The sequence below is a fragment of the Gigantopelta aegis genome, chromosome 2 (genome assembly GCF_016097555.1).
Source record: "Gigantopelta aegis isolate Gae_Host chromosome 2, Gae_host_genome, whole genome shotgun sequence".
Taxonomy (NCBI): domain Eukaryota; kingdom Metazoa; phylum Mollusca; class Gastropoda; order Neomphalida; family Peltospiridae; genus Gigantopelta; species Gigantopelta aegis.
In genome coordinates, this window is record NC_054700.1 from 8,500,644 (window position 1) to 8,518,209 (window position 17,566).

At 40.8% G+C, this 17,566-nt stretch overlaps 1 protein-coding gene across 2 annotated transcripts; it reads right to left on the bottom strand.

Moving 5' to 3' along the window:
* Window positions 1-4,029: 4,029 nt before the first annotated feature.
* LOC121376632 (hemolymph lipopolysaccharide-binding protein-like) lies at window positions 4,030-7,240 on the bottom strand. Of its 2 annotated transcripts, none has more exons than XM_041504490.1 (4): window positions 6,989-7,240; window positions 6,147-6,487; window positions 5,480-5,674; window positions 4,030-4,758 (listed from the first exon to the last, which is right to left on the bottom strand). In XM_041504490.1, the coding sequence occupies exons 2-4, from the start codon at window positions 6,460-6,462 to the stop codon at window positions 4,532-4,534; spliced, it is 738 nt and encodes a 245-aa protein (XP_041360424.1). In that variant the 5' UTR covers window positions 6,463-6,487; window positions 6,989-7,240; the 3' UTR covers window positions 4,030-4,531. The 2 variants fall into 2 exon arrangements, with proteins under 2 accessions (XP_041360424.1, XP_041360425.1); XM_041504491.1 differs by having other exon boundaries at window positions 4,032-4,758; window positions 6,252-6,487; window positions 6,989-7,239.
* Window positions 7,241-17,566: the final 10,326 nt, after the last annotated feature.

Consider the following 17,566-nt stretch of genomic DNA (forward strand, 5'->3'; position numbering starts at 1 on the left):
TAACCTCCTTCCAAATGGAGGGCGAGACGTAGCCCAATGGTAAAGCGCTCGCTCAATGCGCAGTCGGTCTGAGATCGATTCCCCATCGGTGGGCCCATTGGGCTATTTCTCGTTCTAGCCAGTGTACCACGATTGGTACATCAAAGGCTGTGGTATGTTCTATTCTGTCTGTGGAATGGTGCATATAAAATATTCCTTGCTGCTAATCGAAAAGAGTAGCCCATGAAGTGGCGACAGCTGGTTTCCTACCTTAATATCTGTGTGGTCCTTAACCATATGTCCGACGCCATATAACCGTAAATAAAATGTGCCGAGTGCGTCGTTAAATAAACCATTTCCTTCCTTCCAAATGCCACACATATATACAAAGTGCCAAAAACATTTAATTGTTGTTAATGTTAACATGTCAAAGTCTTTGAACATTGTGTTCTTAAAGAATGTAATATAAAAATGTAGAGCCGAATTTACGCCTGTTTGACATACATGCGTGTAACTACATACATTTAAAATGCTTTTAAAAACATCCGCATTTAAGAAAAACAGGTTTCGTAAATTCGACCCACGGTCTTTCAGATTATAACAGCTTTTATTATAAACTTTGTTAATTCAAACCTCTGTTGCCATCCAGTTGAATTCCTCTTCAAATTAGTATAAACATATTTTGGAATATTCAAGCTTCCAAAACTCAAAAGCCTGCATTTCCCATGTTTTTCTCTTTTTTTTTTTTTTTTTTTTTTTCAATGATGAAATAAATGATAAAATCATATAGATTGTTGGTGTTATCTAACTGGGGGCGGGACGTAGCCCAGTGGTAAAGCGCTCGCTTGATGCGCGGTCGATTTGGGATCGATCCCCGTCGGTGGGCCCCTCGGGCTATTTTTCGTTCCAGCCAGTGCACCACGAATAGTATATCAAAGGCTGTGGTATGTACTACCCTGTCTGTGGGATGGTGCATATAAAAGATCCCTTGCTGCTAATCGAAAAGAGTAGCCCATGAAGTGGCGACAGCGGGTTTCCTCTCTTAATATCTGTCTGACGCCATATAACCGTAAATAAAATGTGTTGCGTGCATCGCTAAATAAAATATGACCGGCGTCGTGGCAGGCCATCGGTCTACAGGCTGGTAGGTACTGGGTTCGGATCCCAGTCGAGGCATGGGATTTTTAATCCAGATACCGACTCCAAACCCTGAGTGAGTGCTCCGCAAGGCTCAATGGGTAGGTGTAAACCACTTCCAGCGACCAGTGTTCCATAACTGATTCAACAAAGACCATGGTTTGTGCTATCCTGCCTGTGGGAAGCGCAAATAAAAGATCCCTTGCTGCCTGTCGTAAAAAGAGTAGCCTATGTGGCGACAGCGGGTTTTCTCTAAAAAACAGTGTCAGAATGACCATATGTTTGACGTCCAATAGCCGATGATAAGATAAAAAAAAGCAATGTGCTCTAGCGGCGTCGTTAAATAAAACAAACTTTTTTTTTTAAAATAAAATATTTCCTTCCTTATCTAACTGAATATTGATAATTAAAGATGAATAAAAGTCTTCATCATTTGTTTTCACCTTTATGTTGCATGTTTGTCAGGAATACATAAAAATTACGTTTTATTTGGAAGGGGGGGGGGGGGGGGGGGCACTGGGGGTAAAGATGTAAGTGGACAGACACATTTTAATTTATTATTTTTTTCAGTTACCATACATTTCGTCCACCTACTAAATACATATAGCTACGTTCACTTTGTTCACGGACTAAATAAATGTACGTACATTGCGTCCACTGTCTAAAAAAATGTATGTACACTTCGTTGACCGATTAAATAAATGTACATACACTTCCTCTATCAATTAAATAAATGTACGTACACTTCCTCTATCAATTAAATAAATGTACATACACTTCCTCTATCAATTAAATAAATGTACGTACACTTCCTCTATCAATTAAATAAATGTACATACACTTCCTCTATCAATTAAATAAATGTACGTACACTTCCTCCATCGATTAAATAAATGCACATACACTTTCTCTATCAATTAAATAAATGTACGTACACTTCCTCCATCGATTAAATAAATGAACGTACACTTCGTTCACTGTCTAAATAAATATACGTACACTTCCTCCATCGATTACATAAATGTACATACACTTCCTCCATCGATTAAATAAATGAACGTACACTTCGTTCACTGTCTAAATAAATATACGTACACTTCCTCCATCGATTAAATAAATGTACATACACTTCCTCCATCGATTAAATAAATGTACGTACACTTCCTCTATCGATTAAATAAATATACGTACACTTCCTCCATCGATTAAATAAATATACGTACACTTTCTCCATCGATTAAATAAATGTACGTACACTTCCTCTATCGATTAAATAAATGTACATACACTTTCTCCATCGATTAAATAAATGAACGTACACTTCGTTCACTGTGTAAATAAATATACGTACACTTCCTCCATCGATTAAATAAATGTATGTACACTTCGTAATAAATCAATACGCTCTAGTGGTGTCGTTAAACAAAACAAAATTAATGTTGGTTGTTTAACCATTATATGGCGGTCTCTGCTTCACATATTTATTCCGAGAAAAGGGCCCCAATGGCATGAGGCGGAATGCCAAGAGAACTTTGGGGGAGGTTTGGAGGGGGGTGAAAATTAATATATAATAAAATTATAACTGTTGCAAAATTTACGGGGGGGGGGGGGGATTGGGGCACCCCTCTAGATCCGCCTCTGGTTCTCTTATTTATAGAGTGGTAGCTTTTTGAGTGATTCCTACCCGTTTTGTAACAAGCACTGTATTTGTCATCTTCATAAATCAAGGCTAATATTCGTTCCTCGTATTCAGGAATACGAGGAACGAATATTAGCCTTGATTTATGAAGATGTGTATTTGTTCGACTTAAAAAAACCTAAAGTTTGTTTTATTTAACGACGCCTCTAGAGCACATTGATTTTAATCTTATCATCGGCTATTGGACGTCAAACATATGGTAATTCTGACATATTTCTTTAGACAAAACCCGCTGCCGCCACATAGGCTACTCTTTCCGATAGGCAGCAAAGGTCTTTTATGTGCACTTTTTTTCAAACAGGACAGCACATACCACGGCCTTTGATGAACCAATTGTGGACCACTGGTTGGAACGGGAAATAGCCCAAACTGCAAATGGGTCTACTGAGAAGGATCGATCCGATGACCGACCGCTTCACAGGCGGACACGCTACCGCTTGAGCTACATCCCGCTCTCTTGTTCGACTACGTTTCATCCATAACCAAAAGTCATTCTTCGACTGTTCGTCCACTAGAAGCCCCCCCCCCCCCCCCCGCCCAAAATGAATTACCGTATATTTCGCTTTGTACATACAAGTTGTTTATATATGAAGGGAGGGGGGGGGGGGGGGGGTGGAGAGAGTGAGTGAGATGCCAGTGTATTGTGTACTTGTATGCATCACATCATAATTGTACGAGACAGGGTGGTAGTGGGGCGGGCAGCTGCCCCTCTAGTCCTGGAACGAAACGTCAAATTCGGGCAAAAGTGATATAATCGGGCAAAATGTGCCAAACTGGGACCTTTTTACCATGTATTTCCATCATTCTACCCTCAAAATCAGTTGCAGTCTATGGAAAAATGTGTAGTGATTCGTTTGCAACACTATATAGTAGTAATGTTAATGTTAATATGAATAAATGTTGTTATACAGATTCGGGCATTTTCGTTTAATTCAGGCAAAAGGCAGATTGCCCCCTACAAAATATGCCTCACATATTCACTTCCAGATAATAATAAATGACCGTCCAAGACGATTGGTCGTATTTTTTTTGTACCACAGTTTTTCATTGGTGGGGTCATGTTATTTATATAGTGGTAAAATTATGTCTATTTAGTAAAGTTAAAAGTTTTGTCTATTTGTAAGACAATCTGTATTTATTCGCCTAATGATGAACTCCAGACAAGCAAAAATCATTCTTGGACGATCCATATGTATATTTCGTTCAGTAATTTAACGTACAGTTCGTCCATGGACGAAATAAATGTATTTGGTAGAAGGGGGTGGGGGTAGAGTTGGAGTGGGGCCATGTAATTGTGAATATATTATTATACACATTTGGTTAACCACTATATATGTGCGTACTTGTAAGCTGGTTCAGTTGTTTGCACAATGATGTTTAATTGAATTCTATATCAGCTTTTTTATTTCTAAGTTACATAGTAGAAATGTTAGTAAATTAAAATCCGTATGTATCTCGGACTACGTCAGTGTAGAACATATTTTGGACTACGTCACGGTAGAATCTAACTGTATCGCTGACTACCTCACAGTAAGATCAGTCTGTATTGTTGACTACGTCACAGTAGAATCAAATTGTATCGCTGACTACGTCACAGTAGAACCAGACTATCGCCGACTACGTCACCGTAGAATCAGACTGTATAACTGACTACATTGTAATAGGATCGGACTATCAATGACGTCACAGTCGAATCAGACTGAATCACCGATTACATCACATGAGTTCACAGATGTATGGCCGCTGGACGTCACAGTTTTCATCTGCTAGTTTGAATGACTCGGTCGGCAACAATACCGTGCAGTTTCCGCTTCCGTCCGGTTTTCCGGAAGCCCAGGCGGAATGGTCCACCGGTGTATCGTTACCGTCCAGCCAAGAAAAATCGGAACCGGAAATAGCGTAAGCTCCGACGTAAAATCCATTATCGTCACGAATCCTCAGATCTGAAAATGACAAGATACACGCTGGTTATTTTGTCATCCCTATCACAACTCAAATTATTATTTTTTCTTTTAAAAATTATGTTTATTGACATCAAAAACAAATGTGGTAATGTGAGGGTCAACAAACTACCAGCACCACTTAAAGGTGCTACGTCAAAGTTACAATAATGGCGGTTCCCGCCAAAAATATTTATTCATTTTTTGCTTTGAAACAACGTTTATACCTTTAGCTATATACTTATAAAAAATTACAACCAAATAATTCCATTTAATAGTAGATTGTTTTTTGGAGGGGGTGGAGGGATGGGTTAATAGTGTAGTGTGCCATACGCATTAACTCGTGACGTCAGTGTTTTATGCGTACACATTAAATTTACCTAATATATAAACTACTGAAGTTTTAACTTTGAGACAGCACCTTTAAAGGAAGTATTAAAAATTAGAATATCTGCTCAGAAACCGGCCGATATAGAGTTATCGACAGATAATAAATAAAATATTTCAATAAACTTGAGACAACAGGCGCATGTGCAGGGGGGGGAGGGTTTTGGGTATTAACCGCCTCCCCCACCTCATCCCTACCGCTCAAGCAAATTTTCTTCTATTTTTTCAATACATTTTTCATTTTTCAGGAGAGCATGACTCGACCCGCCCATTAACTTTGTTCTCAGTCTAGAACCCCCCTTCCCCCTACAAAAACTCCTTCACAATATTAGTTCACCTCGACTGTGTGCTATTTTGCGGGCGAGGAGTTCGCGTTTCTCCTCGGTGTTGGCCATAACCAATCGTCCACCTTCCTGCTGACACACGAGACTTGCACTGGACCAGTTCAGTTCCCAGTAGTAGTGAAAGCGGATCACGAAATCGGGAATGCTCGTCTTCCTGTACCCTGCTGGGTAAGTGGACTTTTCTGAAACTATTACAGTATGTATTTTATTTCATTTTAACTTATTTTTGTGCTTATATCCAATTAAGGTTCAAGCACGTTGTCCTGGACACACACCTCAGCTATCTGGGAAATGTACGTTACCTTGATACACATTAAAATGTACGGTTACCTTGATACACATTAAAATGTACGGTTACCTTGATACACATTAAAATGTGCGTTACTTTCATATATATTAAAATGTACATTACCTTGGAACACATTAAAATGTACGTTACCTAGGGGTACACATTAAAATGTACGTTACCTAGGGGTACACATTAAAATGTACGTTACCCTGATACACATTAAAATGTACGTTACCCTGATACACATTAAAATGTACGTTACCTTGAAACACATTAAAGTGTACGTTACCTTGGGTACACATTAAAATGTACGTTACCCTGATACATATTAAAATGTACGTTACCTTGAAACACATTAAAATGTATGTTACCTTGGAATACATTAAAGGTCAAAAAGTCTGCCTGATGCAAGGTTATACTGACGTCGTAAGGGCGGAGCAACTCTGGGTACAGCATGCACATTCTGACGATCTCACCGTAAGAAAAAGTGGTACAGGTCGGATCTTCCGTACACCAAACACCACAATCTGCTGTGCAAGAAGCTGTTATTGATTGCGCCGGAAGCATCCGCTTGTCCATTTCCGTCATACGCACCATCCACCATTCTCTTCCGGCGCTGGCCCGAGCGGGTGTTCTTAAGCTGACGATCAGACACATAAAGACGTGAATGGGTTGAAAACCGCGCATAGTGTTGTTCTGGAGACTTAGAAACCTGAAAGGAAAAATAGCTTATTAAAGGACGTTTTCCATGTGCGCGGTGTTTGGTGAGGCGCGGAACGTGCAAGCCGTGATTTCATTTGCGCGGCGCGGATTTGGGTGCCCGCGCTAGGTCAAAAACAGACATTATGCGTATTTGCTAAATAGAGAATAATACATGAGTTGCTGTTAGATACCATTTATCTCATAGCGAGTTGTTTTAAAATGTATCTAACGAGCGAAAGCAAGTTTGATACGTTTTTAAACAACGAGTTTTGAGATAAATGGTATCTAACGGACACGAATGAATTATTCTATTTCTTACATATCCTCAAAAACCAGATTTTAAAGGTCCACAATCATGGCACATTATTAATAAATAGCATATAAAAATATATATAAAGATTAAATTATTAAACATAAAAAACAAAAATACCACCCCAATTATTAATAAAGCGACTTTTTGTAAAACGTTCGGGAAAAAACACTGATCCAGTCGATTTGACCCGCATCTGACCTGCATCCGGTGAATTCCACTCATTCATTAGTAGGTTAGCATGGCGACAGCATGTAATGATTCTTCGGAAAATAGCTCATTCTTATCGGACGTTAGTTTGGACATTTCGGACTTCGCATTTGTCTATTTATTCTAATGCTCTCTCGATTGGTGAGGAAGAAGGAACAAAATCCGTTAGGGGTACATCCCTATCAGTTTGAACCGACGATGATCTGGCGAGCCAAATGCGGTCAGCCTGTTTGCAGTCCGGAGCCCGAACGTCGCCCGGAGACAAAAACAAAGCCCGAACATATATATACTCTTCAAAAGAAGAAACGCAAAACCACATTGTCGTAACATTTGGAGAATTGATTTAATTATTGAATGGTGAGTCCGATAATTACCAAATGTTGCAGGATTGTTCACAATTCACTCTAGTCCATTGTGAGTAAGTGATAGGACACACCACCAAGGTCAAGATCATCTGGAGTCAATACCGGGTGTGGCCTCCGCGTGTGTTGACAACTGCCTGGCACCGCCTGCCCATTGAAGCAACCAGAGTACGGATGACGTCCCGGGGGATGGTGGCCCACTCGGCCTGCAAGGCTGCTGCCAGCTCGGGCAGGGTCTGGGGCTGTGGTTGTCGCTGTCAGAGGCGTCGGTCCAACTCGTCCCATAGATGCTCAATTGGGATCAAATCCGGTGATATCGATGGCCAAAGAAGGACATTAATGTTGTTGTTCTGTAGGAAAGCCGTTGTGAGACGTGCTGTGTGAGGCCTGGCGTTGTCATGTTGGAACACTGCGTTGGCGTTGGCCATAACTGGAACGATGTGTGGCCGGAGGATCTGGTCAATGTAGCCCTGTGCATTCAGGTTGCCCTGCACGTGGACCAGGTCAGTTCTGCCAGTGTGTGAGATGGCTGCCCACACCATGACACTACCCCCGCCGAATCTGTCCACTTCCTGCACGCAGTTTGCCGCATAACGTTCACCACGACGCCTATACACGCGACATCTTCCATCATGACGTCGGAACAGAAATCGGGACTCGTCACTGAACCACACCTGTCTCCATCGCAGTTGAGGCCATTGTCGATGAATCTGGCACCACTGCAGTCGGAGTCGACGGTGTTGTGGTGTTAAGATGACACCTCGAACTGGACGTCTGGCACGAATTCCTACCTCACGTAGGCGGTTCCGTACGGTCTGGTCGGATATCCTGCGCAAACCTGGTATTGCTGCGGCTGTGGATTTGGCAGTAGTCAATCGTTCCCGAAGGTGGCGTACCCGGATGTAGCGGTCCTGCCCGGGGGTAGTGACCCGTGGTCGACCGGATCTAGGGAGGTCACGTGTTGATATCCATGTTGCTGGTAACGGTCCCACAGTCTGGAGATGGTGCTTGGGGACACATGGAATGCCCTGGCAACGGCCGTTCTGGATTCGCCTGCGTCTAGTCGGCCGATGGCATTGTTTCTCTGCGATTCACTGAGACGTGGCATGTCCTGGATTGTCAACTGTCGGCCAGATACAGAGGCCAGGCAAGCGAACACCCTGCACTTTTATACTGTCGGTGTTCATGTTGCACGTGCAGACAACGCACGTGCAGTGGTGACATGGTTTGCACGTGGCTGCGTTTTTGCGAATATTCACATTTTGGAACTTTATTGTACAGTAGCTGCGTTTTATCGAATGTAACCGTGGGAATGTGTTTGGGACATGCAATGACCTTATATTCACAAAGCATGAACCGGTAGGAAACATAAAATCGGAGTTATAAACCCATTTGTACCCTTTTGCGTTTCTTTTTTTGAAGAGTATATGTTAAAAAAGATAAATGTAGGAAAAATATTGCATTAACATTCGGTAGACCTATTTGTTTTTGTCTTCGGGCGATGTTCGGGATTTCATTATGTACAGCCCGAACTTGAAAAATGCGATTTTTTTTCTAAAACATATTTTTTTCTACATTTATGTTTTTTAACATATATAAATGCATCGTATTGAGGTGTATCTTTGTGCCAAATGTGAACAATGTACACCTCGGCATTAACATTCGGGCTTTGTTTTTGTCTCTGGGCGACGTTCGGGCTCCGGGCTGCAAATAGGCTGAACAGAGGGGATACCATCTTCATAAATCAAGGCTAATATTCGTTCCTCGTATTCAGCCTTGATACATGTAGTCAAGATTACTGATATCCACTACTAGCGCCCTCTATTGGAAGAAAATTTGTAACACCGATTATGTCCCTTACACGATGACATCGCTGACCAATCACAGCATCGGTAACATGTGACAATCTTGAAAGCAATATCAAAAATTAACCGCCGAAACCTTATTTTTAACATATCGTGACAAACACGACACGTTTCCACGGACACTGACGCTGCCATCTTTGTTTACAATAACAAGGGAATCTATAAGGAGCGTTGCGATTCGTTGCAATTAGATCTCATCGCATCCAATGAAATTTAAGCATTTTGTGGCACGATTTCTTGACAACATGTATCAAGGCTGAATACGAGGAACGAATATTAGCCTTGATTTATGAAGATGAGGGGATACAGGCTCGGAACAGACAAGTTCTTTAACAAACGTTTTGGTGCCATTCCCATCGACCATCTTAGATAATTGTCGTAATCCCCAGGTGTGAAGTGATCACTGCAAATCGTATCCCATCTTGACGGTCCTTTCCAATACGCACGTGTTCGGAAAAATATGCAAACTTCTTTTTCCATTAATTGCAGCTTTTGTACATCTATACACCGAATAATGGTTCACCATGTTTCACATTTGAAAGATATCTTTAAAATAATATTCCACACATACAATTCATTTCAATAGAATAACATTTTCGTGTTTTAAAAATACACGTGTTCCACTTCCATGTGAAATGTCTGAAAGGCTGCGAATCACGCTTTCATGTTATGCCGGTTAGCGCGTCACGGGGTCATGTGAATTAACTCTTGGAGTTCAGAGGCTTTTTGGCAAGCGATGGGAAATACGCGACTTTTTATTGCGAATATATTAAAAACGGGTAGATTTTTAAAATATTGTAAAAGGTATACGTAGATACCAAACAATAGTGAATTACGTTTTTGATAAATGTAGACCTATTTAAAGAAAATTTTAACATATTTTTAGACTAAAAGTTATTTACAACCGTTGGACTTGTACCTGACTTACGCGTCACAGACACATGCTTGTCAAGTTAACTTTATGTCACAATCTAATTGATTTCCATCGCGCTGTTTTTTTTATTGGAGTATGGTATGACATTGGTGACCTGGTCATCACCTAGGAGCAGCCAATCGTATGTCTTGAAATTGTTAACACACGTACATGTGTTAACAAGTATGTGTAATCATAAACAACACATGGTGTTCTTACCAACGGGTATGTAAGAAACAGAATGAGCACATCGGGAACCAGTCAAATAGTTTGCAAACGTTAGCGTCGCTTGCTGTCACTGAACGCAGGGCAGGATTTGTAATCTGTAACTTATCATGGTAACCGCAGACGCATGTAGAGGGTGCGTGGGTTCGGTGTCACACCCCACTGCTCAAGCAAATTTTCTTATTGTTTTCAAATATATTTTCCTGTGGATAATGATTTGACCTCCCCCTTTAAACTTCGCTCACCAGTCTAGACCCTCCCTGCACACGCACGCACCTGAACCGTGACACTTAAGTGTGGTGTAGGGAAAAAAAGTTAAAAGTTTGTTTTCTCCACAAACAGGATAGCACATACCACGGCCTTTGATATACCAGTCGTGGTGCATTGGCTAGAACAGAAAATAGCCCAATGAGCCCACCGACGGGGATTGATCCTAGAACAACCACGCATTAGGTGAGCGCTTTGCCACTAGTCTACGTCCCGCCCTCGGACGAAACAAGAAACCCTCTAACAGAGTATACCCCGGTAAACAGCAAGAGGTATTTTATGCTCATGAAAAAGGGCATACTGTAAAGGATATACCAAATTGAAACATTGGTTAAAAACAGGAAATATTCAAGTAGGTCTTGGTAAAAACAGGAGCTATTCACTTTAGCCTCGGTGTTGTAGGCCTAATGAATTATCACTGGATTAAAGGGAATGTTTTATTTAACGACACACTCAATTTTATCTACGGTTATATGGCGTCGGACATATGGTTAATGACCACACACAGATATTGATAGAGAAAACCCGCTGTCGCTACTTCATTGGCTACTCTTTCCGATTAGCAGCAAGGGGTCTTTTATATGCACCGTCCCACAGACAGGATAGCACATACCACGGCCTTCGATATACCAGTCGTGATGCACTGGCTGGAACGAGAAATAGCCCAATGGGCCCACCGACGGGGATCGATCCCAGACCGACCGCGCATCAAGCGAACGCTTTACCACTGGACTGCGTCCCGCTCCCTCATTGGATTAAAGTCTGGTAGGTAATGGGTTCGTGCATCGCCTTAAACAATGTTTTTTTTAGTCCAGAACTGGCTTCATCAAAGAGGGAATGCAAAGCTAGGCTAAACATGAAGGTATAACGTAAAAGGCCACTTACACCGAGTTTCTTCTACTTCACAGGTGCCATTCTTCACGTTTATGACCCCCATTGGGAAATGATTACCTGGCACGTTCAGCATTTACCCCGTGTACCGGGTGATACATAGTACGAGCATCGGGGGCGAAGGTCTTCCGAGGATTAACACATTTTGTTTATAATGCAACATTAAAGTAAAAACTTTGTTTTGTTTAACGATACCACTAGAGCACACTGATTAATTAATCATTGGCTATTGGATGTCAAAACATTTGGTAATTCTGACACGTACTCATAAGAGGAAACCCGCTACATTTTCTTATTGCAGCATGGGAAAGCACATACCACGGTCTTCAACCAGAAAAAAAAAACCAAAATGAGTTCAATGGATCCACCGAGGTGGTTCGATTCTGCGACGCAAGCGTCTTAAGCGAGCACTCAACCGACTGAGGTAAATCCCGCCCTATACAACATTAAGCTATTCATATTGGTGTTCAGAGAAATGTTAGAGAAATCTCCGAAAGGTTCATATTCTACCTCCACTCCGCACCCCAGGTCCAGGCCACGCCCTTGAACATCAAGTTAAAAGCAATGCATCTGGCAAACCCACCCCACCCATGTTCGTTACACCATATTTCTGGCGAAGAGTATGCATACGTTCTTAAATAATAATATGAGGGAAAGAATTTAGCTCAGTCGGTTGAACGCTCGACTGAGGTGCTTGCGTCGCAGGATCAAACCACCTCGGTGGATCTACACTGCTTGTTTTTTTTTTCGTTCCAACCAGTGCACCACAATTAGTGAAAGTCCGTAGTATGTGCTTTCCTATCTGCGGGAAAGTGCATATAAAAAATATCTTGCCGCTAATGGAAAAATGTAGCGGGTTTCCTCTGATGACTTTCTAATGAACATATCATGAATTAGTAGATAGTCTTTCTTTAGAAATAGAGGCAGAGCGTAGCGCAGTGGTAAATGTGTGGGATAGATCCCCGTCGGTGGACCCATTGCGCTATTTCTCGTTCCAGCCAGTGCACCACGACTGGTGTACCAGAGGCCCTAGTATGTACTATCCTGTCTGTGGGATGGTGCATATAACAGATTCCTTGCCACCAATGGAAAAAAAAGGTAGCGGGTTTAAGACTGGATGTAAAAATTACCAAATGTTTGACACCCAATAGCCGATGATTAATTAATCAATGTGCTTTAGTGGTGTGGTTAAACAAAACAAACTTTAACTTTAAATAATAATAATAATAATAATAATAATATAATGCAGGTACAAGTAGTAATAAACAGTACTTACTTTCTCAGTTTGCATTCATTTAAATCCTCAACTTGTAGGCCTACCTGGTGTGCACAAGACGCAGCTAAAAGCTCTCTACGAACGTCCAACAGACTATATCGTAAACCAAGACAAACAATATTGGTCGAAATGTCCACTGAGCTAAAACTAGGTAAACAACATTTAACGGCTTAATAGTATTATCTGTATTTATCTTGACGTTCAATAACGCGATCATAATTTGTCAAAATCAAGAACTATTGTAAGTGATCACTTTAGCTAATGGGAGCACCCTGCAACTGTTTGTGTTCTAATTTCGAACCGGCGAGGTAGTAAATTATAATCTATAGACTCTAGAGCGGCCATGTCATCATTCGTGACTTTATAATACTTACATTAAAAAACAAAAAACAAGCCAAAACAATGCGAGGTAAAAACAAGACCTAAGCGACAATCGTCGTTAGATTGCTGTGTAAACTATACGGTATAACCAATATTCTAATTCAACACATTTGTAAGAAGAAATCTGATTGGATCTCTACTAAAAATTTCTGGTGGTAAAATCACCGTTATACCGGTCGCAAATTCTGACAGAAATACGTCTTAGTTTAAGCAAAGAACAGGGTTGTTTTGTAATGACGTCATGAAAACAATTTCTGTAGCGTTCATATTACGTTTTTATGTCAGAAATTAACATATTATTCTTTATTAGTCGTTATCTACTCACGAGAGCTGATTAAATATGTCAAATTACACATCTATGTTAGAACCGCTAACTTTTCCACCACCCACCGTCTGTTAATGGCCTGCCTAATGACGTCACCAGCTGGTGACGTTTATATCTTATTCTTACTAAAAATGTGACAATTTCCTATTTAAAATCAACCAACAAACAGTTTAATTAGCATAGGGATAACCCTACTGTGTTTTCCGATTTGCGGACGTATATCGGTGGTTTTACTGTCGCAAATTTATTTTTATTGGCGACGCGTTAGCGGACCCAATAAAACGGTAAATTTGTGACTAAATTTGCGACAGTATAAACTTAATAATCTGATGTCAAAATTAACCTGACAAATATACACCTGGACACTGATTAAGCACCACTTAGTTTTGACTCAGCCCGAATAGTTCTGTCTCTGTAAAGCTATTTCATATTTTATATTTATTGTTTAATGATTTGTCTATTTTATATTTATATCTATATTTTATGGCTTTTACAGAAAATCGTGCGCATATTTTCCGCGCAGCCTCCATTTTTAGTCTAGTTTTGACCTAGCCCGAGTACTCTGACAGTAAGAGAGCTAGACGGACATTTGGACAGTTATTACGCTGTCCAAATGTCCTTCTAGAGTCCGCCGACTGATTTGTAAATTGCACACAAAAATAGTATTTCCAAAACACTTTTACTTTTCTTCTTACGTCACGATGCGCGGTCGGTGTGAGATCGATCCCCTTCGGTGGGCCCATTGGGCTATTTCTCGTTCCAGCCAGTGCACCACGACTGGTATATCAAATGCCGTGGTATGTACTACCCTGTCTGTGGGACGGTGCATATAAAAGATCCCTTGCTGCTAATCGAAAAGAGTAGTCCATAAAGTGGCGACAGCGGGTTTCCTCTCTCAATATCTGTGTGGTCCTTAGCCATATGTCTGACGCCATATAACCGTAAATAAAATGTGTTGAGTGCGTCGTTAAATAAAATATTTCTTTCATTTTTTTTCTTACGTCAAACGAATGATGGGACGGACTATAGCTCTCTTACTGTCAAAGTAGCCTAATCGGGTTAGTTTTGACCGTGTGGCTTAGACTTCGTTCATTTCATTTCTACTTAAGTTCGTGCTTATATCCAATTAAGGTTCAAACATACTGTCCTGGGCACACAGCTCAGCTATCTGGGCTGTCTATCCAGGACAGTGGGTTAGTTGTTAGTTGGTTAGTGAGAAAGAAGAGGGTGTAGTGGCCTTACACCTACCCACTGAGCCCTCAAGAACTCGCTCTGGGTTGGAGCCGTACCTGTACCTACCAGCCTTTAGTCCGATGACTTAACCACGACGCCACCGAGGCCGGCTTAGACTTCGAAAGTAATAATTATTGTGAACAATTCGTTGATACAAAGCAATGGAATTAATCACCTGGGCCCCGTTCCACGAAGCGATCTTAGCAGTAAGATCACCTTAGTGCATAAGGTAGCTATACACTTAAGGTGATCTTAGGGCTAAGATCGCTTTATGGAACGACGCCCTGTTCACACATAACATACTGAAAAACGATTGACAGCAATTAAGACTATCGTTGCATAAATATTTAATGTATTCTAGAGAAAACGACAGAAACCGTAAATGTGCCTGAAAATGTATGATGATTTAACTATTGAAATGGAATCACACTGGTGTGCTTCTCAAAAGTAGGGGCGGGACGTAACTCAGTGGTACAACGGTCGTCTGATGCGCAATCAATGGGCCCATTGGGCTATTTCTCATTCCAGCCAGTGCTCTACAACGGGTGTAACAAAGGTTGTGGTATTTACTATTCTGTCTGTGGGATTGTGCATATAAAAGATCCCTTGCTGCAAATCGAAAAGAGTAGCACATGAAGTGGCGACAGCGGGTTTCCTCTCTCAATATCTATGTGGTCCTTAACCATATGTCCGACGCCATGATTAGTGCATACATATAATAATAATAGTAATACATGAATAAACATTAATAAACAGTAATAAACATTTATTACATGTATACATAAGGTACGATGTCCACTGGTCTTACTGTCAGTACGTTGGGGAATTTTATGTCACGAGCCCGTAGTGACCCGTTGGGTATCATGCCCCGCCACCTCCTTCCGGTTGGAGTGCCTAATCGACGGTCGAGTGCTGAGTGTCGATACTCCGTCGGTTGAGTTTGTATGCTGTTAAGGTGGGCCATCCATATGGGGGGGGGGGGGGGGGGGGGGGGGGGGGGGGGGGGGGGGGGGGGGGGGGGGTGTACGAGTGCGATTGAGGGCTAGAAGGTCACCATGTTCTAGTCGTGAGTTCATAATCGGTAAGCGAGTTCAAAGTAGGGCTACTCACGAGCTGAGAACCGGCCACCGGACCCACCGCCCGACTCCAGAACCCCCACACGTCTGCCCACCACCGATTAGCTACAGTTTTGGTTTAGTGGACTGCACAAATTGGTAAATTGCTTGAAATAAGTTGTGTTTAAGTTTTTTCTCTGGGTTAAGTAATAGTTTAGGAGTAATGGAAGTGGCAAGGTTGTCTTTCAGGAGTACGTTTAGCATTATTTTTCTCTGGTTATTGTGCAGCGTGCAATCGATGAGGTAGTGTTTCATATCCTCTGGGGTACCGCACTTACAGTTAATTGAATTATTCTTCTTATGGAGTAGCCAGTTATCGAGTAGATATGATTATCCTATTCTTAGTTTGATAATTGTTTTGTCTATCACTGAGTGGTTTGATATTATAGTGCCACGTGTTTGAAGTTTGGTCCCAGCTCTCCTGCCATTTGTTGATGTTGTGCTTCTTGGCTTTAGACATAATCTCTGTTATGCCTAGTGGTACATCCTTTATCATCTTGTCTTTGGTGATGGAGAGGGCCGTCTTGGCTCCATAGTCGGCGATTTCATTGCCAATGATTCCCACATGTGCTGGGAACCATTCAGATGTCACCCTAAGGTTGAGTTGTTGGACAGCCTCAAGTTCAATATGGATGGCAGCTATAATATCTGGTCTAGTTGACCACGACAAAGGCCGTGGTATGTGCTATTCTGTCTGGGATAGCGCATATAAAAAATCCATTGCTACCAATGACAAAATGTAGCAGGTTTCCTCTGTATAACTGTCAAAATAACAATATGTTTGACATCCAATAGCCGATGATTAATAAATCAATGTGCTATAGTGGTGTCGTTAAAAAAACAAAACAAACTATGACCCCTTTGGATCCCTAGTCAATGCAGTTTCATTTTGACTAGAATATGTTGTATATTTATTATTTTTAACGCATCTATAGATTCTACACCATGTAAGTAAGCTGTGCATTGTTTATATTACACAGCGTAAGTTTGTTTTGTCTAACACAACCACCAGAGCACATTGATTTGTTAATCACTGACTTCTGGATACCTTTTATCTCACAACTCGTTGTTTAAAAACGTATCAAACTCGTGAGATAAATGGTATCTAATGGCCACTCGTGTATTATTCTCTATCAGTACCAGTTATTATCAAATTTATGTCTCTCATGAAATAATTTTCAGTTGTCACTCGCTAAAGCTTGTGACAACTGAAAATTATTTCACTCGAGACATAAATTTGATAATAATTGGTAACTCGCTTATTATGTAAGCATGTATACATAAAATAAAAAGACAACAATATAAATAAAAACGTAACAAATGAAGGTCATAAATATATTCTAGATGTAGAAAACGCAAAATGCAAATAATGTAAAAACAAAGATTAATATTTAAAAATAACTCTAAATACACGTAGTCTAAAATATAAGTAAGAATTAAAAAATCACAAAATCAAAAAAAGGTTATAAAATTCAATAATGAATACTTACAAATACTAAACAAAACTAACGAACAGTACAATTGTAAAAGATATTACATAAAACGTGTAGATCAATAATAATAATAGTAAAAAAAATATCCATTCTAGTTTTGTATAAGCTACTATATAATGTAAACACACACATAAAACGTCACACGCGATTATCTCCCTTGAAGTCGCTAACCCTAGTCAAGCCTGTGGCGTAATTTGACTGGTACCAAACAGCCTCGGTAGTG

Bases quoted from the DNA above. Each gene is read 5' to 3' on its own strand.
- LOC121376632 (XM_041504490.1), bottom strand. From the start codon at position 6,462: ATGCGCGGTTTTCAACCCATTCACGTCTTTATGTGTCTGATCGTCAGC. The intron at 5,675-6,146 runs GTAACATACATT...ATACTGTAATAG, and splicing joins GACCTTTAATGTATTCCAAG to TTTCAGAAAAGTCCACTTAC. The intron at 4,759-5,479 runs GTGAACTAATAT...TGTCATTTTCAG, and splicing joins CAAAATAGCACACAGTCGAG to ATCTGAGGATTCGTGACGAT.